This window comes from Azolla caroliniana, unplaced genomic scaffold, assembly GCF_043228905.1.
Source record: "Azolla caroliniana isolate FFs.n. ecotype wild unplaced genomic scaffold, voAzoCaro1.0.p SCAF_14, whole genome shotgun sequence".
Classification (NCBI taxonomy): Eukaryota; Viridiplantae; Streptophyta; class Polypodiopsida; order Salviniales; family Salviniaceae; genus Azolla; species Azolla caroliniana.
This window is the reverse complement of record NW_028230449.1, coordinates 1,615,794-1,643,042: the sequence shown is the minus strand read 5'-3', so window position 1 is coordinate 1,643,042 and position 27,249 is coordinate 1,615,794. Positions and strand designations below refer to the sequence as shown.

The following is a 27,249-nucleotide window of genomic DNA, read 5'->3' as shown; positions in this document are numbered from 1 at the left end:
ACCGGAACCGGAACTGGAACCGGCCGGCAAGCAAATCTGGAAACCGGCTGGTAAGCAAATTTGGAAACCGGTCGATACGCAAATCCAGAAACCGGCCGGTAAGCAAAATCGGAAACCGGCCGGTAAGCAAAACTAGAACCGGCAAGCAAACCGGAACAAGCCGGCAAGCAAACCGGAACCGGCCGGTAAAAATCCGGAAACCAGTCGATAAGCAAATCCAAAAACCGGCCGGTAAGCAAAACCGGAACCGGCAAGCAAACCGGAACTGGCCCGCAAGAAAACCGGAACTAGCCGGCAAGCAAAACCGAACCGGTCGGTAAGCAAATCCAGAAACCAGCCGGTAAGCAAAACCGGAACCGACCGGCAAGCAAAATGGAACCGGTTGGCGAGGGATTCGGTGATCGGGCGGAACTGGCTACCGGACGAGGTTGGACGCGGACGGACGGAAGATTGGATCATGCAACAAACTAAAGTAAAGTGAAGAGAACTAAAGTAAAGGTCATGTGGACGCAAGCAACTAAAGTTGGAGTGCATGCAAAAAGTAAAGGTCATGTGGACCGTCACATGCAACTAAACGAAAAAGCGATGCAACTAAAAGAAAAAGCTAAGCAACTAAAAGCAGAGGCCATGCAACAAAAGGTGGACATGCAGATGATCAAGGGAGAACTCCATATAAAATTCCATTTTCTTCCTACACTCATGCTCTCTCCATATATTATATTGTTTTTCTTTTCCTTCCTAACTCCCCTATCTTATCGAAGCCATATCTCTCAAGTAAACCCTAATTTCCTTACGGAAGCCATATCTTACTCATAACCCTAAATTTCCATACGGAAGCTATTCAACTCATAAAACCATAATCTCTTATCAAAGCCAAAAACCCTAATTTTCTATAGAATTCATATCTTAATTTCCTCTAATCTATTACTCTAGCCATCTCCATTAGCAAACTTTTTGTAATCCCAATCTTGGGATTAATTGTAATCTTTCTTTCTACTTGTTAATGAAATTTGTTAATCTTTCTCATTTCAGTTAATTCTTAGTACATAAATACACGAATTTGATATCCTTTAGTCAAAGGCCCTGGGGTCTTGCCTCAACGTTCACGTATCCTCATCGTATTTTCGCGACACCGCGCATCCATCGGTATGCGCCAAAATAGACTCTTGCCGGAGAAGACCGGCCCACGCTTACCCTTCGTCCTCCGGATCGCCAATCGCTCCGAACCAGTCGTCCTCACTATCCAAGTCGTCCGGGTCCGGTTCCGGTTCATCCTCGTGCCGCTTTTTCAACGCTTTGATCCTTTTCCCGGCCACCGGTACTGCCATCCTCGTCCCGTCAAGCTCCGCGAGATGGTAGGTCCCGTTGTCGTTGGCGCTTGTCACCATGTAAGGCCCGAACCACCTCCTTGTGAACTTCCGCAACGCCTTGTGCTGGTTGTCGAGGCTACTGTCATATACCAGAACCCAGTCGCCTTCCTCGATTTTCTTCGACCTTAGTCAGTGAGTCCGATCAAATCTCCCCTTGTTCTTTACCCTCGCGGCCCGCAGCTTTTCCGCGGCTCGTTCCACATCCTCTGGTCTTCACTCAAGCTGTCGGATCCGCACCGCTAACAACTCCTCCCGGCTCATCTCGTCTCTCCAATCCACCGTGGCCCATGAGGAGATCGTTCGCTCCATTTGCATGAATGGCTTCTTCCCGTACATCAGCTCCGTTGGCATGAACCTGATTACCGAACTGTGCGTAGTTCGGTCGGCCCACAACGCATAGGATAAGAGCCGCAGCCAATTTCCGACTTCGCCTCCACATGCCCGCACTAACGCTTTGACGATCGTCCCATGTCCGTGTTCCACGTTCCCGTTTGCCTTCGGATTGTATGCCGTGGTGAGCGAGAGTTTAACCCCTAGCCAGTCAAACAACTCTTCAACCTCCTGTGTGTCCAGTTCTCCACGGTCGGCTACGATCTTTCCTACGCACCCGTACCGGCATACCACTTCTTCGATCAGAAATCGGCACACATCCGCGGTCTTTGTGTTCGGCAATGCTCGACTTTCCACCTGGTTCGTCAGGTCCTCCCAAGCCAGCACCAGATATCGCATCTGCCCTACCCCCATCGGCATCGTCACCAGATCCACCATCCAGTTGAAGTGGACGGTCGGAGGGTAGGTCGGGTGGAGCTCGTCCCGATCTCGAACTATGGAGTGCATCTGACAGCTTTTGCAAGCCGTCACGAACTGATGCATGTCCCGGTATAGTCCCGGCCACCAGTACTTCCCCTTCAACTTCTTGAATGTGGCCCACATCCCGCAGTGTCCGGCCCAAGGACTCTTGTGGTACGCCGTCAGCAGTTCCACCTGTTCCTCTTTCTTCGCCACAACCCGGAGCGGGATGCCGTTTCTCTTCTTCGGGTGCTTCCATATGCACCCATCCCATAGGAAGAATCGGTACGCTTTCTTCCAAATCTGGTTGGTCTCTTCCTTCGTCCAAGCCACGTTCGGTGTCATTGTCTTCAGGAACCCGCCAATCTAGAGCCACTCCCCGTCGTACTTGCTCTCGTCAAACTCGTTAAGTGCCGGAGTGATCCTCTTCCTTGTTGTTATGTAAGTCGTCTCAAAGAAGTCCATGCTGACTTCTTCGTCCTCCGAAACCATGTTGTCCTCATCATCGAATCTCACCCTCGAAAGCATGTCGGCCATGGCGTTGTCCTTTTCGGAAATGTGTCGTATTTCCGGATTCAGGGACTTGATGTACGCTATCCACCTGAGCATTGCCAGGTCCGGCGTCGCGCATCCAGAAACCATACCGAGAATCGACAGGCAGTCCGTCTCGATTATCACCTCCATCCCGATCAGGTAGTCTTTGTCGGCCTTGACCACCGAAACGATACCCCAAAGTTCGTGTTTAACCTGGGCGTACCCTCGCTGTCGTTCACTGAGGACTTTTGCGCCGAACCAAATGGGGAACCTCGTGCCATTCTCATCCTCCTGGTTGATCACCCATCTGATTCCGGTCGAACTTGTGCTTATGGTCACGTAAATCGGAATGTCTTTACCGTAGACCACTTTCCGGAGTGTCGGCGCCGCAGCAAGTGCTTCTTTCATTTTCCGGATCGACTCTGTATGGTCCTCCCACCACTTGAATTTACGCCCTTTCTTCAGCAATCCATAGAGCGGCTCCGCGACGTGGGCGTAATGCGGGATCCAGATATGGTAGAACGTGCATGCTCCCAAGAATCTCCGGACTTCTATGACCGATTTGCAGTCGCGCTTCATCGCGGAGATGACCTCTATCTTGGCCCACATAGGTGTCCGACGACCATGATCTCCGATTGCCCAAAGGCCGATTTTTCCCCGGAGAAGGTGAGCCTCGCGCCCTCTAGTCTTTGCAGCACCTTCTCGCAGTCATCGACGTGGTCCACCACGAACTTCCGGCATCCGTCCGGTCCGATTGTCTCATCCTGATCCTCCACCGAGTATCCTTTGATCGGGATGTCGTCTCAGAATGACATGGTGATGTCCGGGATACAATCCCTTAGCACTTTGTTCATTGCATTCACCATGTGGGCTACCGATTTCGTCCCTCCTTGCAGAAGGGTACACATCTGTACTAGGCCGAGAGGAGTCTGCATCGTCGTAATGTCCCTGCTCTCCACGGCTAGCTGGAACTGATCGTATCCCGAGTACAGATCACCGACCGAGTAAATTGACCTTCCGGCGAAGGCCTCCGCCAACTCGTCTATGATCGGTCTGATTCCTGCATTCCGAATGGTCACCTTGTTGACCGGTTGCAAGTCTTGAATGAAGCGCAGTGTGCCGTTCTTCTTGGGCATGGTAAACCACCGATTAGAATACGGGGCACCCGACGGTTTGAGGATGCCCATATCCACCTTATCTTTCAGTAGCTCCATTAGCTTCAGGATGTGAGCTCTGGGTACTGGATTCGGTTTGAGATTCCACGGTACATGCGGTACCGTGAAGATCACCATTGGTTCCACAATCATCGGGTCTCCAAACCCGATCTCCTCCAACGAGAATGCGAAGGCCTTTCCGTGCCTCTTGAGCATTCTCCGAAACCGGTCTTCCTCCGCAGGCAGTAGAAAGCCACCCCCACCGACCTTGAGCTCTTGTAGCGTTATGTCGGTGAATCGGTGTCCTATGCCTGCCGGATCTCGTAAACTTGGGTCTGACGCGACCCCTTTCATCCGTAACTCGCTGCCCTCCGGCAAGGGTGCCGCGACTGGTCGCACCTTCTGGTCCATAGTTTTGTACTTCGTATCCACTCGGATCGTCCGATCCGACTCGAGTCCTCTACCGAAGTCGGTGATGACTCCGTACATCTTTTCCAAACATACCAGAATCAATCGGTCTTCACTAAGGCCTCCCTCGACAACCTCACATAATTCCTCCAAGGTGTAATCGAAGGAGACCGCCTCCACGGCACCGCCAATTTCCTCTTCAGGGACGAGGACTCTGCATGCCCTGAGTCGCTCTTCTGCCCGCTTCTTCTCCCGGCCAACGACGCCGGCTATTGTACAACCTCTGCTGTCGGAGAACCAAAACTTCCTACCTATGTTACAGGTTCTTCTGCCTATTGTACATGTGTGGGGTTTTTCCGGAGTGTCCTAACTATCACGTCCCCATGCCTTGACTATCGTTCCGGAGTGCTTGGTGTTGATTGGCCACTTTCCCTTCTTGTAGAAGTCCATGGACATCAAGTTTACCTCTAAACCGTGGTCTACCAATGCCACCACCGGCTGCTGGACGTCCCCGATCCAAACAGGGGTTTCCGTAGTGGCCCTAGCCCAATGTAGCCTCGAGTAGTGGCTTTCCGCCAACTCGTCTTCCAGGGCCATGTCTTCTAGGTGCGTCGTTCGCACCTCCACCGGCTTCTCCGGCTCCGGCTTCATCGAAAGCCTTTTCCGCTTCACCAAGTCTACAATGGAGTCGTGCAACTCCTTCTTGGCGATACCGAGCACCTCCCTCAGCGACAACTCCACTTTGTTCTCGAGGATCCGTTCCTCCAGGACCTTTCGTAGGTCCGTGGTCCTTTCGATCTCTATGTTCAACCAGTAACTGGCCTTCTTAGTCTTGTCCGGTGCGCCGGATGCACCGACATCATTCTGCTTCGGCCCGAAACGGGTCTCATACCCTTGTGAGGGTCCAGCCCCCCTGGTCTTTCCCGCGCGCTTGTCTTCCACCAGAACCTCGTAGTTTTGGCACGCGGCTTCCACGAAGCCTGTCTTCTCTTTGACCGGGTTACTCCACCCAGTTACCTCCCAGACCCTTCTCCCGCGTAGTCCGCTTCCTCTTTCCTTAGCCATACGCCGGTTAGGCCTTCCAGCATCAACGGCCAGAACCCGGAGTCCTTTGTTTTCCGGACTTCATCACTCCCCACCCAGATTCCCGCCGACGCTGAGTAGTGGATGGTCTCTGCGTGGCGAGCCGCCGCTTCCTCATCAGCCGTTTCATCCCCCCTCATCTGACGTTCAAATCCAGGGCCCTCCGGGTTTCGCTAGCATGTAACCGCCCATTCCACAAGTACACCACGTTGGCCCTTATCGCTTCGGCGAAGTCCCCGCCGTCCTTTCAGGCATGGCCGAGCGCGTCGCACCACAAGCACCGATGCCTAGCCTGATGCCTTTGGTCACGGGCTAGTTCGCCGCCGTCCCTTCGTGCCTGTGCAATCTTGAGGTCCCTCACCATCTGAGTCAGCTCCTCCAGAGCCGCTCCTCCAGACGGGCCTTTGACCACGCCGATCGAAGTCGAGCCAGCCTCAGGTCTCCTCCCTTCGTGCCGGTGGGGGTACCTCGAGCTTCCTTGCCACAACAAAGCCCGCCCCCAATGAGCCTTTATCTACCCACTCACGCTGTTTGTCGAAACAGCCGCAGACTCTCTTCACCACGGCCCAATCGGCCATTAGCCCGTCATCGGTCTCCAGCAGGAGGCCCACTTGCTCCCGGTCCCTCACGTCCATCGATTTAACAAATAATAGGACATGACTTGTGTCCAGTACGGTCCGGTCCAACGCCGAAAGACGCACGAAGCATTCTTCAAACTCCCGGAGGAGAACCAACACGTTTCTCCCCTTTTCGGGGGTCTCCACCCATTCCATGAAGTCCCGCTTCAATAGCCGAAGCGCGTCATCAAGCCCGTATTTCTCAAGAAGCCGACCTTCAAACTCTTCCCAGGTCCGGGTCTTAGACCGTACCTCAAGCACCTCCGCGTGGAAGCCCGACATCACCACCCCAGGGAATCCGGCTAGTCGCCTGTCTTCCGGAATGTCCCTCATCACCATTTCGGCTCGGTAGGCCTCCAAGTAGCTCGTGGCATCTTTTCCACCAAACCGGCCTATCGTGCCGACGATTGCGTCAATAGCCCTATTGAGCGCGCATGTGCCTTCACGCGCACTCACTAATCGATCTACAGTTGAAGCCATGCTTCTGCAAGCTCCGTTCCCCTCATCCTTCTATTCCTCTGCCGCCTGTTCACGTCAAGTTCACCAAAGATGTCGTGTTGTTACGCGCGTGCGTATAGAACGAGGCGGGACCACAGGGGTCTTGGACCGAGGAATAACCGATCAAGAGTAGGAGCATGAAAGACAATGGTCGTGCTTCCACACACACACACACAGATACACAAATCCGTGCGACCTAGGATATTCACATCAGCCAACTTGTATCTAAATATGTACATTACAACAAAACTTGTCACCGCGTGTAAGGGCCGGTTCGCACACATCATTCTTTGATTCTGCCTAGGGATGGTTTTCTCCACAACACCGGTCGGCCCAACTAGTCAGTCGTGTCTTCGACTTGGATCACTTTCTATATTGTTGACTCTCCATGTTGACTCCCCTTTGTCATCGATTGTCGGCTCTCTATCCGACCAATCGGCTCCCCCATAGGAGGGGCATATTCCTAAAAAATTGGAGGGCACTTATCCGTCAACAATCTGTTGTTTGGAAGAGGACAAGGTTTGGTCTACGATATCTTATGTAGTAGTTTGGGTATTGTGGAAGACAATATGTAAATGTGTATTTCTAAAAGTCAAACTGAATGTTGTTGAGTTAGTCAAGGGCATATAGTTGATGCTCCTACATACTCTAAGAGGTCAATATGAGGCAATAACTAGTGAGCCTAAGGTTGTATTTCGTAAGCAACAACATTTTCGAGAATTTGGAAACAGGAAAAGGTCTTCACCTCTTTTGGGGAGAGAATAAAGTGGAAATGTGCTCCACCAAGATGGCTTTTTTCGCCCCCTATATTGAAAGGATCATGCGTGAGGGCTACTCAACATGTTGTTTGATTTGGGTATGAGGGTTATATTTTATTGTATGAGTTCTTTGTAGCCTTTGGGCATCTTTCCATTAATACTAAGGTGACTCTTTATTATCAAAAATAAAAAAAATAAGAACCTACTAAAAAAGAATATTGTATCACCTTAGCTCTAGTTTAACTTTGTCAAATTATTTGAGAGATGTAAGAGTAAGTATGAGCCATTATCACAAGAGAAATATTGTTACTTTCAACATTATATTGCTTACTCCATGCGGTGGATGTGGGGCTTAGCCCTTGCTTCTTGTCTTGGGAACATTTGCATGCCCATCCAAGGGGAAAACACTTGTGGGGAGTTTAGTGGAGGAAACAAATCTATTAAGAGATAAGACAAGTGTCCTAACACGAGGTCAATAAATCCTAGAAATCTCATGTAAGAAAAATATAAAGCATGGTTTATAGACCAAGTGTCCTAACATGAGCTAATCAATGCTAGAAATCTCTTAGAGTAACAAAGGGCCACTTTGATTTTGATTTTGGTATTGGAAAGCTATCACAAGGATAATTAGCTTGTGGTGGCGAAATATTTATAGTCACATTGCTTGTCAATCCTTCAATGTCTAACTTTCTAATCATTTCAAAGTAGAATTTTCCAATTGTCGAATCGTTCACCCACAAATAAAGAATGTGAGAGATACATTACTTTTACCTTACTATTGAAAACCGTTTCAATAGTAATTCACCTCAATACAAGAGGAACCATTGATTCATATAATTTGTCATTCTTTTGGTTGGAAACATTAGTAGTGTCGTGTCACATAAACGTTGTTGTGAAGATTTTCGTCCATAGGCAGAAACCGGGGTGGAATAGGCAAATCGGTGGTGTGCACCATGTGCACATGTATACTAGGAAATGCTGTATAGAAATAAGAGGGGAAATTTTATCCCACATTGTAAGGTCCCTCGCTCCTTGGGCTATAAAAGGAAGGGAGGGGTCACTTATGAGGGGGTTGCCTATTTTGAGGGAGAGAGGCATACCACTTAGGTCGAGGGTTTCCTATTCGGTTTTAGGGTTTCGGTTAGGGTTTTCTTCTTGGGTTTTCCTTTAGGGTTTTCTTATAGTCGTTTGGTGCGGCCATGGCGGTCACCGTTGTAAAGAGTTTATGTTTCCTTAAGCTAACTTGTTGAGCATCTTGCCCCGTCTATTCTATGTTATTGTCTTATTCTTTCTCACCTCCTCTTGAGCTAAGCTTCCATTTTGTGTCTTATTCTTTCTCCTCTACTCCCTAGTCCAAGACCCCCGTGGTCCCGCCCTTCTACAGGCATGGCCGTAACAACGCGACATCTTTGGTGAACCCGACGTGAAGAGGCGGCAAGGGAGGACGGAGATGGAAGAAGACTTCGACTTCAAGGAGATGATGGCAAAGATCGTAATGGATGCGCGAAGGAAAAAGGCGAGGCGAGATGCGGCTCAACAAGCCTTCGAGAGGGTGGTCGATCGAGTCGGCCGATTCAACGGGGACGATGTCCCGAGGTTCTTGGAAGCGTACGATGCCGAGATGACGGAGTGGGGCGTGGACGAAGCGATGGGGCTAGAGTATTTTCGTCGAGTGGCGGCCGTATCGGTGCATAAAGAGGTCAAGGAGCTTCAAGAAGCTCATGAGTCGTGGGAGTCCTTCAAGGGAGCTCTAATGGAGGCATACGAATACGCGAAACCAAAGTGGGTATGCCGGCAATATGATGGGGAGCGGTCGGCAACGACTTGGCCCGCAAGCGACGGAAAAGAGAGGGCGGTGGGTGGCTACACACCACCGCCGGAAAAGAGCTTGACACGCGATGAACCAGAGGAGTACGACTTCGAGGCATTGGTATGGGAGGCGTGCGAGAGCGTGAAGGTGAAGTTCAAAGCCGAGGAAGGGCTTATTACGGAGTTGGGCCCAAGCGGATCGAGGGATGCGGAGGAAGAAGCGTCCCTACGCGTGGAGGACGGGGCCTATGTTGAGGCTGAAAGAGCGTGCAACGGCGACATGGGAGAGGGTCTGGAGCAAGCGACCCTCTCATCTTGTGGCGAATGGACAACCATGGATGAGGCCAATGACTACGGAGCGGGAAGCGCCACTTCGAGAGTGGGCGGAGGATTTGGGGCACGGTGGCCCAAAACATCAAGCGGGAAGGCGGGTGGCCGAAACGATGACGAAGGGGAGGCGGCAAGCATAATTGAGGCTTGCATAATCAGAGGCGGGTTAGCCACGGACAACGACGTCTGAACGGAGGCGGCTATGGACACAACGAGCGGCGGTGCCGGGTCCTTACCCACACCGGTCCTAGAGGCTCCGGCGGCTGGCCCGAGTGCCGGCATGAGACCTAGGGCGACGGGCGGTGGCGGCAGCAAGCCGGGCAACCACGACAGCGAGAACGACGAGGAAGAGGTGGCAGCAAGCGTAAACGGAGATGGGGTAGCCACGGACGACGATGACCGAATGGAGGTGGCTACGAACGAAACGAGTGGCGGTGTCGAGTCCTTACCCACACCGGTCCTAGAGGCTCCGGCGGTCGGCCTGAGTGCCGACGTGAGACCTAGAGCAACAGGCGGTGGCGACGACAAGGAGGGCAACCAAGACAATGGAAAGGAAAGTGAGGAAGAAGGGGCGGCAAGCATAATCGAGGCTTGCGGAATCGGAGATGGGGGAGCCACGGACAACGACGTCCGGACGGAGGCGGCTACAGCAATGACGAGCGGAGGTGTCGGGACCTTACCCACAGCAGTCCTAGAGGCTCCGGCGGTCGGCCTGAGTGTCGGCGTGTGGCCTAGAGCGACGGGCGGTGGCGACGGCAAGGCGGGTGACCGAAATGACGACGAGGAAGATTGGAGCAGACGGAGGCAAGACCCCTCAACACCGGGGCCGGAGACTTCAGCGGTTGTGCCCGAGTGCCAACGTGAGACCGGAGAGATGGGCGGCGGCCGTGAGGAGGCGTGGCTCAGAGCGAGTACGTACGAAGATGAGGATGCGAGGCCCGGAACGGGCATATACGAGAGGACCGACGGAGAGGTCATGAGTGGAAAGGGGAGAGTTGGGAACCGACACGACCGGAAGACGGCACGAAAGAAGAATGGAGCGAGGGCCGGCGAACCGGGCCCAAACCGAAGAAGAGTCGGCAAGCTCGGAATCGTTCGGCCGGTGACAATTGTGAAAGAGAGAAGACCGAACCGGATCACGATCGGTCGAGACCGATCCGGGCGAAGGCTATGCCGGTCCGATTGGAGATCGAGGAGGACGGGTCACAACACGCGACGAGAGCCGGTGAGCGTATTGAGGAGGCCTAGCGGGCACGGTGATCACGGCTTGGTGGAAGACCGAGAGCGAGAGGGACCTTCCACACCCATTCTAGAGACTTCAACGGTTGCGGATCAACGTGAGACCGGAGAGACGGTGGGTGGCGGCGAGGAGTCGGAGGCCGAAGCGGACAAAGTTATTTGAACGGGTATCCGGTATGAGATGATGGATGAGCGGGTCCAAGATGGCGAGCCCGAGTCGGAACGGGCTACGGCGACAAAGGAAGAAGTGGCCGACGCGGAGGTCAAGTCTACGGTGGATGAGGCGCGTAATATGAAGTATGCACTACGGCGTAAAACGGAGCATGCACTACGGCCAGCGAAGGGCCAAGAAGCAAACGTGCATTCGGAGGAGCCGCAACGAGTGACCGACGATGACGGTCGGAGGAAGCCTTCGAGAGGCAAGCGCGGGACGACGGACGGTGCGACGAGACGCCAAGATCGACAGAACGAGACGAGCGTGATCGGCATGAACGAAGGATTGTGTCTGGGAAAACGGAGGGGATGCGTGGAGAACAGAAGGTCACGTACTGTGAAGAGCAAACAGGACATCCCAAAGGATGTGTGCGGTCAAGCGGGCCAGGCGGGCCAAGAGGGCGCAAGTCAAGGCGAGGCGGTAACGAGAGCCTCGAGGGACACTGACACGGAGGTCGGGATGACGGTACGCTCTACTACGAGAGAGCACGGAGAGCAAGGGAGAATCCAGGTGCGCATAATGGGGTCACCTAAGGGCCAAAGAATGAGCGCATATTCGGGGGACAACATCGGCGCACGGGAAGAGCCTACGGAAGGCAAGCACGGAGCGGGGGAAGAGTCGACACACCGAGGTGTTTGGCATGTGGAGGCGATAAAACCAAAGGAGGAACATACGCGGCACGAAAATGGCGGAATCCGGAGTGCGATCAGAGAGATCGGGAGCGCACCCGGAGGACATACGAGCCTTTGCGAGGAATGCACGTGGCGAGAGACGAAGCGGTGAGGTGCCGGTATGGGCGGATGATCGGCGAGCATGAAAGGCTATGTCTTGAGAACCAGGGGAGGTGCGTGGAGAGCAATGGGCTACACGCCGGGAAGAGGAAGCACGGCGTCCCGAAAGGCATGCGAGGCCAAGCGGGCCAAGAGGACGAGAGTCGGGATGAAGCGGTAACGGGAGTCGCAAAGGACGCTGACATGGTGGTCGGGATGATGGTATGCTCTACGGCGAGAGAGCACGGAGAGCAAAGGAGAAGCAAGGAGCGCGTAATGAGGTCGCCGAGGGACCAAAGAACGAGCGCATGTTCGGGAGACAACAAGGGCACACGGAAAGAGCCTACGGAAGGTGAGCGCGGAACGGAGGGAATCGGCACGAGGTGTTCGAGACGAAGAGAGGATCGAGCCAGAGATAGAACACAAGCGGTACGCGGGGGGCGGAAGCCGGCGAGCAAACGGGGTGACCGAAGGTCTAATCGGAGGACCTACATTGCGGACAAAGTAAGAGTGACCGGATTGGCAATGGCGTTCGGGAGGACCGACCGGGGAGGAAGGCGCGTGCGGTGGATATGGCGGTTCGGATGGAGTCAATGTTTCGGGGACACACGGTGGACGTGGTGGATCGGTTGGAGCCGTGGCTCGAGGACGTGCGACGGATACGGTGGAACGGGATGCTACGACGGTTCAGACGGGCGTGCTCGAAATGGAAACAAAGCCGAGCAAGGCCAACGAGGACACGACGGACCTCGGTTTTATCACCATGGCCGAAAAATCTCACCTCTTCTCCTTTCTTGGCACATATCGGTGGATGTGCGGTTTGGTGGGGGCGGATGTCGTGAAGATTTTCGTCCATAGGCGGAAACCGGGGTAGAATAGGCAAATCGGTGGTGTGCACCATGTGCACATGTATACTAGGAAATGGTGTATAGAAATAAGAGAGGAAATTTTATCCCACATTGTAAGGTCCCTCCCTCCTTGGGCTATAAAAAGAAGGGAGGGGTCACTTATGAGGGGATTGCCTATTTTGAGGGAGAGAGGCATACCACTTAGGTCGAGGGTTTCCTATTCGGTTTTAGGGTTTCGGTTAGGGTTTTCTTCTTGGGTTTTCCTTTAGGGTTTTCTTATAGTCGTTTGGCGCGGCCATGGCTGCCACCGTTGTAAAGCGTTTATGTTTCCTTAAGCTAACTTGTTGAGCATCTTGCCCCATCTATTCTATGTTATTGTCTTATTCTTTCTCACCTCCTCTTGAGCTAAGCTTCCATTTTGTGTCTTATTCTTTCTCCTCTACTCCCTAGTCCAAGACCCTCATGGTCCCGCCCTTCTACACGCATGCGCGTAACAACGCGACAACGTTGTGGTAGTGTAATTCGCACACTACGTGAAAATTGCATTTTCGTTCCTCCGGATGGGGTAAGGAGGACCCGGTAAGGAGAACAGGTGAGAACCGGCAAGGAGGACCTGGTAAGAAGACCTGGTAAGAAACAAATCAAGCAGAACCGGCAAGAGCCGGATAAAGAAGGCCGGTGACAGTCTCTCACCGGATGAAGAAACAAACTTGTAAATAGAAGAAAAGATTGTTACATGCATAGGGCAGGATTCGAACCCTGTACCTCCATGTAAATAAACCCAAACTTTACTATTGTAATAACTTATCATAAATGATATATGACTTATATTTACGCCTACTTTTACAAGAAGGCAGATCATGCACTTTTAGAGTGGGTGAAAACTTTATCTAGAAGAAACAAGCAAACAAAAGAAAAGTTACTCATGCATGCTTAGCGTGCATGAACACTATATTTAGGAAATGGAAAGCATGGTTGAGAGGAGGCAACTCATGCACACCTAGCCTGCATGAACACTTTAGGGAAAGCATGATGTTATGCTTAGCCTCTTCCATCACTATATAAGGAAGAGAGAAAGATGTTTTTGGTTGTTGATTATTTTGTAAGGAGGACCAATATAATACATTCGTGGGATTCACGAATTTGTCATCTAAATTGTCTCTTACTATCTAAATATTGATTAAGTACACTAAACTCATGGGATTCACGAGATTGATAACTTACCTCTCTTTCTACCTATTCATTACTAGCCTTATCTCATATTCTTCTTTCTCCTAGTCCAAAACCTTAGTGGTTCCCACCCGACTCACGCAACGATCTGGAGCCAAAAGGCATGACACAAGTGGTGAACCCGACGTGAAACCGGGTGGCAAGGAGATGGAAATTCAACCAGAGGCTAACAACATGATGGCGATGTTCGAACGGATGCTACAAGAACAACGCGCGATGTCGGAGATTGCGGCGGCAGTAGAGCGGCTCGTGCAACGGAACGGGCAATTCAATGGGAAAGATGTGTCACGGTATTTGCGAGATTACAAGGCGGAAATACTACGGTGCGGATTACAAGTGACATCCTTCAACCGGGTGGCAACCGACGATCTTCAAGGGAGTATCCACGGGATACAACAATTGAATCCGACATGGGAAGCATTTGAAGAGGCCTTAAAGAACACATTCGCCATCGAGGACTCCTCCAAGGCAACGAGGAGAGGATTCGAAGATTGGGTGGAAACGCCGGACAAGGGGATGAAGGTCCTCGATGTGTTTTCGGCATTCGAAAGTCGGTTCGGAAGGTTGTTCGCGAGAGATCAAGCTATCCTCGCACCGGACATAGTGATCATGTTCCTACAAGCCATGGACGTCCAGGACCGGAAAGATCTTGGAGTGCTTCTAGAGGACACGACCACCGAGGGTGGCCTCACCGATACATGGGATAACCTGCGAGATATCGTCACACGATATACAAAGAGGGGGCAATGGCTGGCTAACGAAGAAAAGAGGGTTTCAGAACCGATTCCAAAATCGAGATCCGGATTGGAAGACCATCAACCATGGGCTCGGGAGACTACGACCGAGAAGGGAATCGATGCAACCACGGTGGAGCAGTTGTTGAAGGAGATGGAGAATCTGAAAATCGCAATGGTGAAGAAATCGGATGACCGTCCCACAAGTTCCAAGTATATGGACCGTCGATGCATATGGTGCAATAGCACCGAACATGATCAGAGGGATTGCGACGAGCACGAGGCGCTACGACGGAATCTTATCTACTCTAAGGGAAATCAGATTCATTCGATGGACTCTCGGAAGCCACTCTGACCGAACTTCCGGAAAGGCGGCATGAAGAAGGTCCTAGAGGAGGAAATAGCGGCAAAAGGTAATTATGCGACAACCGCGGGAATAAGAGTGGGTGAGTCATCGGGAGCAAAGGCGTCTTTTTGGCCGGATGTGCTAGAAAACCCCGAGAAAACCGACTCCAATGAGATCCAAAGCACCTCGGAAGGCATCCATGAAGCTACGGGATGGGAGTGCCCCATCAATAAGAATAGTGTGTACGCCTTATGTCAATTGCATGAAGTGTATATTGACGAGAAACCACGATGCATGGATGATGCGGTTGGACTATCAAAGACACCAGAAAGTTGGAACTCCAGAGGGAAGGGAAAAGAAAAGAAGATTCCAGCATTCAAGCTCGCCTCGGACATCGAACAACAAACGGACTTGAAAAAGGTGTTCGAGGAGAGAATCCTCGATAGCCGGGTAGAATTTTCGCTTCGGGAATTACTCGGAATAGCGAAGAAGGAGTTCCACGATCTTCTTGTGGATCTCATGAAGAGAAAAAGACAAAGTACGGATGAAAATGCTCCAAGGGTGGATGCAAATACCGTTTTAATGAATGACACCGAATTGGAGGACAAAATTCCGAACTCCCACTACACAAGGTCACATTGGGCACGTGCAACTACGGAGACTCCGGTCCGAATCGGCAACATCAAAGAGCCCGTGCTAGCATTGATTGATCATGGATCGGAGATCAGATTGATGTCCAAGGAGTTCTACTGGAAGGGGAAGTGGCCTATTAACACTAATCATGGATGGAAGATCCGGGCAGCCATTAAAGGAACAAAATACCTATTTGCAGCTTGTCCAGATCTGATGGTGAAGATCAGAGATGTGGGGATAGACCAAAATTTCTTCGTGCAAGATGAGGTCTCACACTCCGTGATCCTCAGGCAACCCTTTATCACGGCATCACGGATGGAGACGAAGGTGCTCGATAGCGGTGCGGCTTTCGCACGAATTCGCAGTCAAAGCGGAGGGAAATTCATCCAATTCCTAATTGTGCCTGTGAATCATGAAAGGAACAAGAGGGAGCTCTTGTCCCAAACAAAGATGGATTTTTAGAGCAGACTATTGCATAGTGGGGAAGTGATAGTCCAAGAAGCCCTGATACCCCACACAGGTAGAAAACTCTCGAAGCAAAACAAGTATGAATCGGTTCGGATGGGGCATCTACGTACATAGCCGTAACCAGAGGAATGAAGAAAGAAAACCAAAAAGTAGAGGATAAGTTATAGTCGGCATCAATAATAAAAGAAGACGAAGAAATCGTGGGAGTAGTTGAAGAAGTGTTCTATGGGAGCACGCTACAACGAATTGAAGAGCTTGCGAAAGAAAATAGCCAGGGAGACCGGGTAGTTCCGGTGGAATCGGTCGAGATGTACGAGATCATTGTGAAAATGGGGCCTGATGCGCTCCACAAAGAAGAAGCAATGGTAAGTACGAAATACAAGACCGTGGAGAAGAAAGTGAAACCGGTCGCGGGACTGCTACCCGCCAATAGCGAACAAAAGAGGAAAGAAGTCTCGGGAGATCCGACACTTCAAAAGTCCTTGGATATCGGACATGCCTTCACGGATGAGACCCGGAAAAAACTTCGGATTGGTGGAGGTGGTTTCCTCTTACAAAAAGAAGAAGAACGGTTTCGTGAGATGTTGGAACAACATGGAAAAGCATTTGCATTCACATCGAAGGAGATAGGGTGTGTTGATTCGAAGATAGTGGAGCTGATGGTGATCTTCGCGATTGATCATGTGTCGTGGAACCTGAAGCCGACTCCAGTGCCACGGGTGCATATTCCGAAAGTCATCGACTTGCTCAAGGAGAAGGTGGCGATGGGGATTCTAGAGCCATCAAACGCTCTGTACTCAAATCGATGGTTTACAGTTCCGAAGAAGAATGGGTCACTCCGGTTTATTCAAGATTTGCAACCAGTGAACAAGGTCATGATACAGAACTCCGGAGTCGGTCCGATAGTGGACGAATTTGCGGAAGCATTTGCCGAACGCGCGATATACTCCATCGGAGACCTATAATCCGAGTATGACCAATTCCAACTTGTCGTGGAGAGCCGAGACATCACTACCATGCGAACACCGATAGGATTAGTCCGTATGTGCACACTACCACAAGGCGCAACGAACTCGGTCGCACATATGATGAATGCAATGAACAAGGTGCTTCGAGACTGCATTTCGGAGATAACGTTCCTAGATGACATTCCGATGAAAGGATGCACGGTGGAAGAAAAAGATGAGACTATGGATGATCGGGGATGCCAACAATTCGTAGTCGACCATATTCGCAATTGCGAGAAAGTGCTACGAAAGTTAGAAGATGTGCACCTAACACTTTTCGGAGAGAAATGGGCATTCGGACAAGAAGAAATATTGGTAGTCGAACATCTATGTGGGCCCTACGGCCGAAGACCGTCACCAACCAAGATCGATGTGATTCAAGCTATGAAAGAAGTATGTGAGTCACAATCCGAAGTCCGAAGGTTTCTTGGGTCCGCACTATGCACATATTGCGGACCCACTCTATCACTTGTTGTGGAAGGCAACGCGGGTATGCACAAGTCAAAAGAGAATTATGAGGAGTCGTGTCGGCAATCAAATCGGATCGAGATTATTTGATCGAAGCCGAAGTAGTGATCGAAACGGATTGTCTTCCGATACTCGGGATGATGCAGTGTTGTACTATACCAGATGTGGCTATGCTAAGGTGGATTGCATATGTTAAGTCAATTAATCCGGAGGTACGACATATCTCCGCAAAAGACAATGCAGTAGCGGATATGCTATCAAGGGCGCGGTTTGGAGACGACATAACCGAATCCGATAATGAAGAAGTTTCCGAAGACTACTTTGCTTCGGAGCACATATGCCCAGTGAACGTAATCCGAGAATTCTGGTAAGAAGAATACGAGGGAGAAAGCTTGTTGATCGGGAAAGTGCTACAAGAAATCGAGGAATCATCGGACAATAAAGAGAAGAGAGTCGAGATCCGAAGTAAGAAGCGGCAAGTCCGAAAGTTCTTCTTGAAAAATGGATTAATATGGAGGGAGTTGAAAAGACTGGATGGCATACCACTTCGAGTAGTCAGGACAAAAGAGCAACGAAACCAGATAATGTCTGAATTTCACGAATCCAATTGGGCTGGACATCGGGGAACATGGGCAACATTTGTGAAGATCAAGCAAAGATATTGGTGGAAGAATATGTACAAAGATGTCGCGGAGTTCACGGAAAGCTACGAAAAATGCCAAGTCTACTCCGGGGTTCGACACCGAGATGTGTTACATCTAACATTCTCACCGACAATCAACTTCAAATAGATGGTCGACATTGTAGCCATGCCAACCGAGATCGGACAAAATAAGTACTTGGTGTTAGCTCAGGAAGATCTCACAAACCAAGTAGAAGGTCGAGCGCTACGGAGGAAAACGTGTTCTACGGTATGCCAATTTCTTTTGGAAGAAGTGTTTTGCAGGTACGGGTGCGTAGGACAAGTGATTGCGGATCGGGGAGAACTCGACTCTGATAAAGCTAGGGGATTCTTCACCAAATATGGAGTTTGGTTAACACTAACAACGGCATACAATCCGGAAGCCAACAGGAAGATCGAACGAGGACATAGTCCAATCATCAAAGCACTTGCAAAAGCATGCAACGGAAGGGTGAAGGATTAACTGCAGATGCTCCCGTATGCACTATGGGCGGATCGTACGACGCATAGTTCTGTGACCGGTTTTATGCCAACCGAACTCATGACCGGACAAGCACTGGTAATGTCGACGGAAACCACAATTGCGACATGGACAGTGTTGTCGTGGAAGGAAGAGATGAGCCGGGAAGAACTACTAGCGGTCCGAATACGACAACTGGAGGGAAGACCAGAAGACATAGCGGAAGCAACACATCGACAACAGGAAGCGCGATTCCGGAACAAAAGCCGATTCGACACAAACAATCGACTACGACCGCGAAAGATTGAAGAAGGTGATTGGGTGATTGTCTATAACAGTAGTCTGGATCATCAACATACAACGATACGTAAGTTCGCGAAAAGGTTGTTCGGGCCATACGAAGTTCGGAAAGTTTTCGACAACGGAACTTACCGACCATGCGAGTTGGATGGAACAGTACAACGGGTGCCTATATCGGGGAAATGGGTGAAGATTTTCAAGAAACGGACTAACAAAGAATCTTATGTAAGCTTAGACAAGACCGACAACGAGGAGCAATTGGACAAAGCTTGTGGTGATGCAGAAAGCGAAGAATGCCGTCTACAATTGATAGTTGATATAAGGGAGGAATTGGAAAGTGCTACGGATGAAGACGAACAACAGGCATCGGGAACTTCGGCACATACCGGAGGATGTGCAAGTTTGGAGGGGGCGAGTGTCATAGTGTAATTTTCACACTACATGAAAATTGCATTTTGGTCCCTCCAGATAGGGTAAGGAGGACCCGGTAAGGAGAACCGGTGAGAACCGGATGAAGGAGGAACCGGCAAGGAGGACCCGGTAAGGAGACTTGGTAAGAACCGGATCAAGTAGAATCGGCAAGAGCCAGATAAAGAAGGCCGGTGAGAGTCTCTCACCGGATAAAGAGACAAATTTGTAAATGGAAGAAAAGATTATTACATGCATAGGGCAGGATTCGAACCTGTACCTCCATGTAAATAAACCCAAACTTTACTATTGTAATAACTTATCATAAGTGATATATGACTTATATTTACACCTACTTTTACAAGAAGGCAGATCATGCACTTTTAGAGTGGGTGAAAACTTTATCTAGAAGAAACAAGCAAACAAAAGAAAAGTTACTCATGCATGCTTAGCGTGCATGAACACTATATTTAGGAAATGGAAAGCATGGTTGAGAGGAGGCAACTCATGCACACTTAGCCTGCATGAACACTTTAGGGAAATCATGATGCTATGCTTAGCCTCTTCCATCACTATATAAGGAAGAGAGAAAGATGTTTTTGGTTGTTGATTATTTTGTAAGGAGGACCAATATAATACATTCGTGGGATTCACGAATTTGTCATCTAAATTGTCTCTTACTATCTAAATATTGATTAAGTACACTAAACTCATGGGATTCATGAGATTGATAACTTACCTCTCTTTCTACCTATTCATTACTAGCCTTTTCTCATATTCTTCTTTCTCCTAGTCCAAAACCTCAGTGGTTCCCACTCGACTCACGCGACGATCTAGAGCCAAAAGGCACGACAACGCACATGTGTGTGTGCTACTCTAGCGGGGCAATGGGGGTCTTAGACTAGGGAGGACACAAGGACTAGGAGGGTGTGGACGTTAGGTGACTACAAAGCTCTTGGGAGTCAAAATCTTTTCAGACTTGAAACCTCTCTAGAATCGAATGCTCTCTAGAGTCAATGGCTCCTCAAACTCAAAGGCTTGTAGGATTTTAAGGAAGTGACAAGTCGAACAACGATTAATATGCGAGATTAGGATCTAAATACACGATTAGCATGAGGAACACGAGATTATGAAGGGTTTGCACAATGTTAGGCCGAAAAAAAGGGCCACTTTTTAGGCTGAAAATGCTAGACTACAAAAAAAAAATCTCTTCATAAAATAGGGTATACAAATGTACATAGTGAATAGGTACAAGGGTGGCAACGAGAAGCAATACAATGAACGATTAGAAGAAAACGATTAAGTTTAAATGAAAAAGAAAGTTGGGGAGTCAACCAAGTTTAAATGGAAAAGAAAGCTAATGGTACACCTCAACCACAAAATGGGCAACCTCCTAATGGTGAATTCCTAAAAACCAAAAGAAGTGACACCTAATGGTATACCTCAAACCAAAAATGGGAAATAAGCCCTCTTCTCTTCCTTTTATAGAAAAAGAGGCGCCTAAACTTAGAATTAGATGCAAATATTTTCCTTAGAAAAAGAAAAAGGGAATAAATGTTCTTAATTCCCGTCATGTACAAAGATGTGAACTTTGCACCTATTATATATATACATAGTTCTAGCCATACTTCCTATTCGTGCCATACTCATTCGTGAATATTCATATCATACTCATACGTGAAATGGCTCCAAGTAGCCTTTAAATCCATTCGTCTATATTTATTTTTATTTTTATTTTTCTAAATTGTGAAGGTGAATCGTGAGAGTGAGATCGTGAAGATGAGGGTGACTCGAGAGAGTGAACGCAAGTGCAAGATGGAGGGTCGCGAGTGGAGGTCGCGCACCCTGAGGATGAGGATGAGGGTGTGAGGTTGATGGTGCGTGCGAGGATACAGAGCCGTAGGTGGAGGCCTCCCCCCCTATTCGCCCCTTTTGAGTTTCTTAGTAGACCGTTGTAAGTCTATAACTCATTCGTAAAAAAAAAGGAAAAAACATATATGTCTACCTGATTGGATGTATGCAAATATTAGGAACTATGTATGTATGTATATATATATATATATACATATATTTATGTGAGTGTGAGTGTCTGATTATCAGACACATGGTAGCTCCTTTTTCACACCACATCTCGACAACAGAGCTACCATGTGTTTGATTATGATTGAATGCCTCTAAATCAGAATCCATGCTAGATGTGATTCTCTCTAGCTCCGTGATTATTGGCTCAATTGTAATAGGGGTTCTTATTCATCCATGAGTGTATGTATCAAGAGTCTCCCTCGAGGTTGTGGAAGTGTTCCCTTTATGTGTACCTATGGAAATTCAAAACAATTGGGAACATGGATCCATTGCACATGAGTTCAATATTTATTTGGATATTGTAACTAGTAGAGTAGCCATAGTATTGTGATCCACTAAGATTAAGCGATTGAAATATTGGATCATACATGGGCACTAAAATGTACTATCATGAATGGGTCATCAATGAGTCATGTGGAGGTGATGTAGAGAAGAAAAAGAACTTTTAGAAGTGACAAACCTTTGTAAAAGGCTCACCTCAACACGATTCCTCTATTTCTCTCTCTAGATGTCACCCTCAATTCATATGCAGCACCATTCCCCTTCTAAATCATTCTGCTCTCTTTATCTCTATAAAATTAGACATGTCTCTATTTTGAAAATTGTAACTCATTGATATGAGCAATAATTTTCTTTAAACTTGAGTTGAATCAAGATGTAAAAGAGCATGACGATTTTAGACAGCGCATTGACATGAATATAATGGTAGCTTGTCTATATCTCTATCTGAGCATATGATTCACAAAATAGGTTACCTAATCACCTCAAACATAGTGGTCAAGGATTAATATATATTGGAAAAATACATTGTACTAAGATACAACATTCTTGGCCATTTATTGTCTAATGTGGAATGCCGAAATAAATACAACTAGTATTTGACGTGGGTGTGGGATATTGTCCATAAAGTTATCAACTCATGTGCAAGATAAAACGTAGTTAGTTCTTGAACCTTCTTTACTGTATAAAAGTATGCCTTCGTATAGGACAATATAGAGTGTTTGTCCTTTTGCTGCTTTGGAGGATTGTACCATATTACACAATTTTATCAATCAATATTGGGTTATGCAAGTAACAACATACTTGAAAGTGTGCCAGTGTTTACTTATCCTAGGAACTTACCATCCAATACTCCCCACATTTTGTATTTTTTTTCCTACTCTTTACCCATCATGATTCCAAAGTTGGTCTTTAGTCAAGAGCAAATACAATAATAAAAGTACACTTTCCCAAATTCTATTTAAGAGCAATTCAATATGTACAAATGAGAAAAATGAATGAATATAGAATTTGATGTCTACATAACAAATTAAAGTTCCAACTAAAAAGTAAGAGTTTGTATACTCTTTCCTAACTAGGTTTGGATTCAATACCAAAAGAAGAGATGCACCCGTAATCAATATATCAAGGTTACATGGAGAACACTTGTGCTAAGCATAGTACGTAATATACTCATGTAGGGCTAAGCAATGTTAGAGCATATAGGGCACTGAATCAACCCATTCTCATTGCAATTTGGACATCTTAGTGCATTGTTTCCCTCATCTCGGACCTTGCAACTTCCTCTACAATCTATACATGGTACAAACCGAATTCCATCACAACCACCACATTTTTCCTTACTCGCCATCTTTGGGAGACCAATAATGAGCTCACTAAGTTTTCCATTTTCATGAAGTTTTGACACATCTTCTATACCTCCAATATATCTCCCTGTTATGAAAACTCGAGGTACTGAAACCATTCTTCCCATGAGCTCTCTCAACTCATTCAAGAACTCAAGATGCATTGACACATCCCTCTCATCAATTCTCAATCCAAAACTTTGGAATATAGCTCTAACGATATTACAATCTTCGAAAGTTTTTCTAATCCCTCGAAGAGTTGTAGTGTAGATTACTAAGCCACCTTCACCACAAGGAGGACATTTCTTTGGAAAACATTCAAATGGGTTGTATAAGGTTTGATTTAATGGAAAATGAGGATCAAATCCTAAGGCGCTAAATTTCTTACCAAATGTGATGGAGGTGGTTGTTGGGTGGTATTCAAATCCATTTGATTTGTTCCAATTTTCTTCAGAGAGTTCTTCAAGTTTTTTCTCATATGATGCAACAAGTTCGGGATCAAATAAGGGACTAATTGGTCCATGTGATGTAATATTTCCTCTACCCATGAATACATCCCTCCTTGCCATAGAACTTGATGGGATGAAAAGTGGGGTAACATACTTCTTGTTTATTTGAGGTGGGTTTATGTTCACTTTCCCATTTTCATCATCATTTGCCAATTTCATTGGTAACTTTGATCCACTTTTGGGCTCATATGTGACTTTGTAACTTGCATTCTTATCATTTCTCATTTCTTGGGAGAATGGAGATAGGGGCAAGCTCCTCAAGGGACTTCTTTTGATGAAAAAACTTGGCTCACTATGTGATACGGCCATATTGACTTCTCTATGTTGAGGTATAGAGTTTTCATTCCCAAAATCATCATTTTCAACACACTTCTTGGTTGTGGGGTATTTGAAATTAAGTTTATGAGGATCGTTATTTTGTTGTGATGGTGCTTCCTCAAGGCCAACCATCATCTCTCTGACATTGATTGTCTCTGAGCTATAGTTATTAGTGTTAATCCTCCATCCTTTCACATTGCTAGTGCTACCGACACACGTTTTAGTGCAATGTGCGATGTCATAATGAGATGTCATATTGTTTACTTCATTGGAGGGAACATTTCCAGTTGTTTCCAATGTCTTGAATTTCTCATACATCTCATATAATGAACCTACACAAAGTTGACTTTGCCTTGGTTTTGGCCCTTTGGGTGATATTATATTAAGAAACCCATATGAGTTGCTAGTTAGAGAAAAAAATTGGTGTTGATAGTGCTCACACTTGTAGTCACCACTAGTGTCAGACTTTGGAGAAGAGGTCCATCTATCCATAAGCCTTTGTTTTTCAAAACTCTTCGAGGATGCACAACCCATTTCCAAAAACTTATATTGCCCCCTGATCAGGAAACAATCAATGAACATTACTCAAATGTATTAACACTTGGAAAATGTGTGTTACAATGGTGGTATGTATGATAGATGACTAGGATGAGTTTACCTGAATATAGTTCAAGCATGTCCCTTGTAGTATGAACACTACTATTGCTAATTTACCTAGTAAAGCTAAAGAAACTAGGGTCGTAAACATGGGTTTATTGGGCTAGATTTAAGGAGTTTGAACCCATTATAGCTAGTCTTCTACATAAATTCATGGAAAGTATATTAGTAAAGCTAGGTCTACTGGCCTATCATTCAAGGATTGGTTTTTGCAATGTGAAGACAATTAAACTTGATAGGGCAAGTATAGGTAGTTGTTTCACAAGTGACCTATATTGTGTGAGAACGACTATAAAGAATCGCCTAGATATAACCAATGGGAATTTGAAATGCTAAGGTTCCTAGGCTAAGTTATGTTTATTGTCCTATTGTTCAAGGATCACCATTGTCATGAAGTCAACTAAACACTAACAGAGCAAATAAACACAAGTGGCATATATTGTGTGAACACAAGTACCGGTAATAGCGTAAATATATCCACGGGGAATTTGAAATTCTAAGGTTATCATATGACTACATACGACATGCCATTAAAGGTCTAATGATTGGGTGATCAATCTAAATCTACTTCTACCAATAGTAGTACAAGATGACACATCAACGCACAAAATAAACTTATTTGCTTCATAATCTTAAGTTCACACTCCATCATCGCTAATCTCCTATATATAGTCAAGGAAAATATGATCGTAAAGCTAGGTTTATTTGCCTAGAGATGACCATTGTAATTTGTAGGCATGCAAATTGACTAGTGCAAGTATAGGTGACCATCGATTAATTGGTGACCTATATGGTGTGAAACATACAAATAATAGTTTAGATATAGGCAAAGAGAATTTGAAATGGCAACTATATGTAGCCAACAAACTCATGGTATCAAAGTTAAGCTTTATTGGCCTATCATTTGTGGATGATCCAATGTGGTATAAAATCAACCAAACCGAATGATGCACCATGCAAGTATAGATAGACATTAGTTCATAGGTGACTTGCATTGTGTAAGCACAACTATAGCTAATAGCCTAAATATAATGAATGACAGTTTGAAATGCTAGGGCTAGTGTATTTCCGGTATATGACATATCATTAAAGATTTAATGGTATTGTGATCAATCAATATATACTTTTACAAAAAGTCTTAAGAGATGACAATATCAAAGACAAGTCTCTAGTGCATTATAATCGTAAGCTTTCATTAAGTTTTAGGCACGCACACACAAAAGTTACTAAAAATAATGAAATTGATCTTGAGAGAAAACTCACACACAAGTTACTCTAAAGTATGTGTCAATGCACAATAATAAGCTTTCTCAAAGAAATTAATACGGGAAGATAGAAAAAAAAGGTTTTTCTCAACTCTTACCGGATGAAGTCAAGAAGGGGGAGACGCACGAGTAGCCAAACTCAATGTCATGGATTAAGGTTGTATAGCTCTGTGAAAATTGAAAATAGATAGATATTCATTACCGTCCCCAAAGATCAAATATCCTCCCAAAGAGAATAAGAGAGAATAACCTAATAGGACGAAACGAGCAACTTGCACCATGCACAATTTATATGCAAAATTTGAAAGTCGAGAATAACGTGATGAAGAATCAAAATTCAAAATCCATAAAGAAGAAAAAAGAAGGAAACGTTAACTTCTTCTTCTTCTTCTTTTTTTGGGGGGGGGGGGGGTCATGCTCTCTCTCTCTCGCTCAACATATTCATTTGTACAAGGTTCCTAAAAGTTTGGTACATTATATGTTTTGTAAAATGTTAGTAAAGTTTCAAAGTCACATCATGCCTCTCTGTCTTACTCTTACAATCTCTTCACTCTTTCCCCTCGGGTCTATCAAATGTACATGTTTCCAACGGTTAAAATGTCATCACATGCATTTGTTAAGCTTCGTAACTGTGGTCACCTTCCCAAGCAAAAAAAAACTCACACAGTTACCTTTTCTTCAGCCACTTTATATTTTCATAGGTAATGAATGGTGTACATTTCCCTATGTGATTTTCAGTAATTTGAGTTGAAAGTTCAAAAATTGGGTAAGATTGTTTTTATAAAAGCAATAATCTCTACATCCTAATGTGATGTGAAAACCAAGAAGATGACTTGCGGACAACAATAATATAATATTTAAAGTACGAAACAAATATTTGAATATGATCAAGTAGAATGTCAAGTAACCTTACACAATCTTGTTATGATGTAAAATGAGTACAAAATGAACATGAACTCATTAAGACTTTGTTGATTGAACATTTCTTGGTTTTCTTTGTATCCATATACATAGTCCACAATCCCCAAATCCAGAAGTTATTGTAATGCAAATGGATTGTGACGATCTTGATCATTGGGCATTTGTAGCTGAACTTTTCGTACTTTCGCATAACCATATTGCAATTTTGCACAAAGTACAAAAATGAATTGAAGTCTTAGAAAACTAGGTCCATTGAGCTATGCCATGGTGAGGATCAAAATCTACAAAATGCTCGTCCTCGTAAAGCATAATCCAAATTATTATCCATTAAAGTATATAGATGTGGTTACTTAGGCCTACTTGTCTCTATTCTAAAAACATGTAACTTGCACGTGGTTATGTCTAACGACATGAGAACATTGAAGACTATGATCCAACCTTGGTGGATTAGTTTTGACTTCATCTAAAACCTTGGGTCGACGAGGTAAAGATGAGGAAAACTAAATTTTGCACAAAAATGAATTCAAGTCTTAGAAAACTGGGTCCATTGAGCTATGCCTTGGTGAGGATCAACATCTACAAAATGCTCGTTCTCTTAAAACATAATCTAGTAGTATCCCTTAAGTATATAGATGAAGCTACTTAGGCCTACTTGTCTCTATTCTAGGCTTTAGTATTTCCATAAATTCTTAGAAGACATTAGTATATTTTTCTT

At 46.5% G+C, this 27,249-nt stretch overlaps 1 protein-coding gene across 1 annotated transcript; it reads right to left on the bottom strand.

The window, feature by feature from the left end:
• Positions 1-22,498: 22,498 nt before the first annotated feature.
• On the bottom strand, positions 22,499-25,884 carry LOC147855132 (uncharacterized). Its single transcript, XM_087330636.1, has 2 exons — positions 25,712-25,884; positions 22,499-24,247 (listed from the first exon to the last, which is right to left on the bottom strand). Exon 2 carries the CDS (start codon positions 24,223-24,225, stop codon positions 22,702-22,704), a length of 1,524 nt encoding a protein of 507 aa, XP_087186762.1. The 5' UTR covers positions 24,226-24,247; positions 25,712-25,884; the 3' UTR covers positions 22,499-22,701.
• Positions 25,885-27,249: the final 1,365 nt, after the last annotated feature.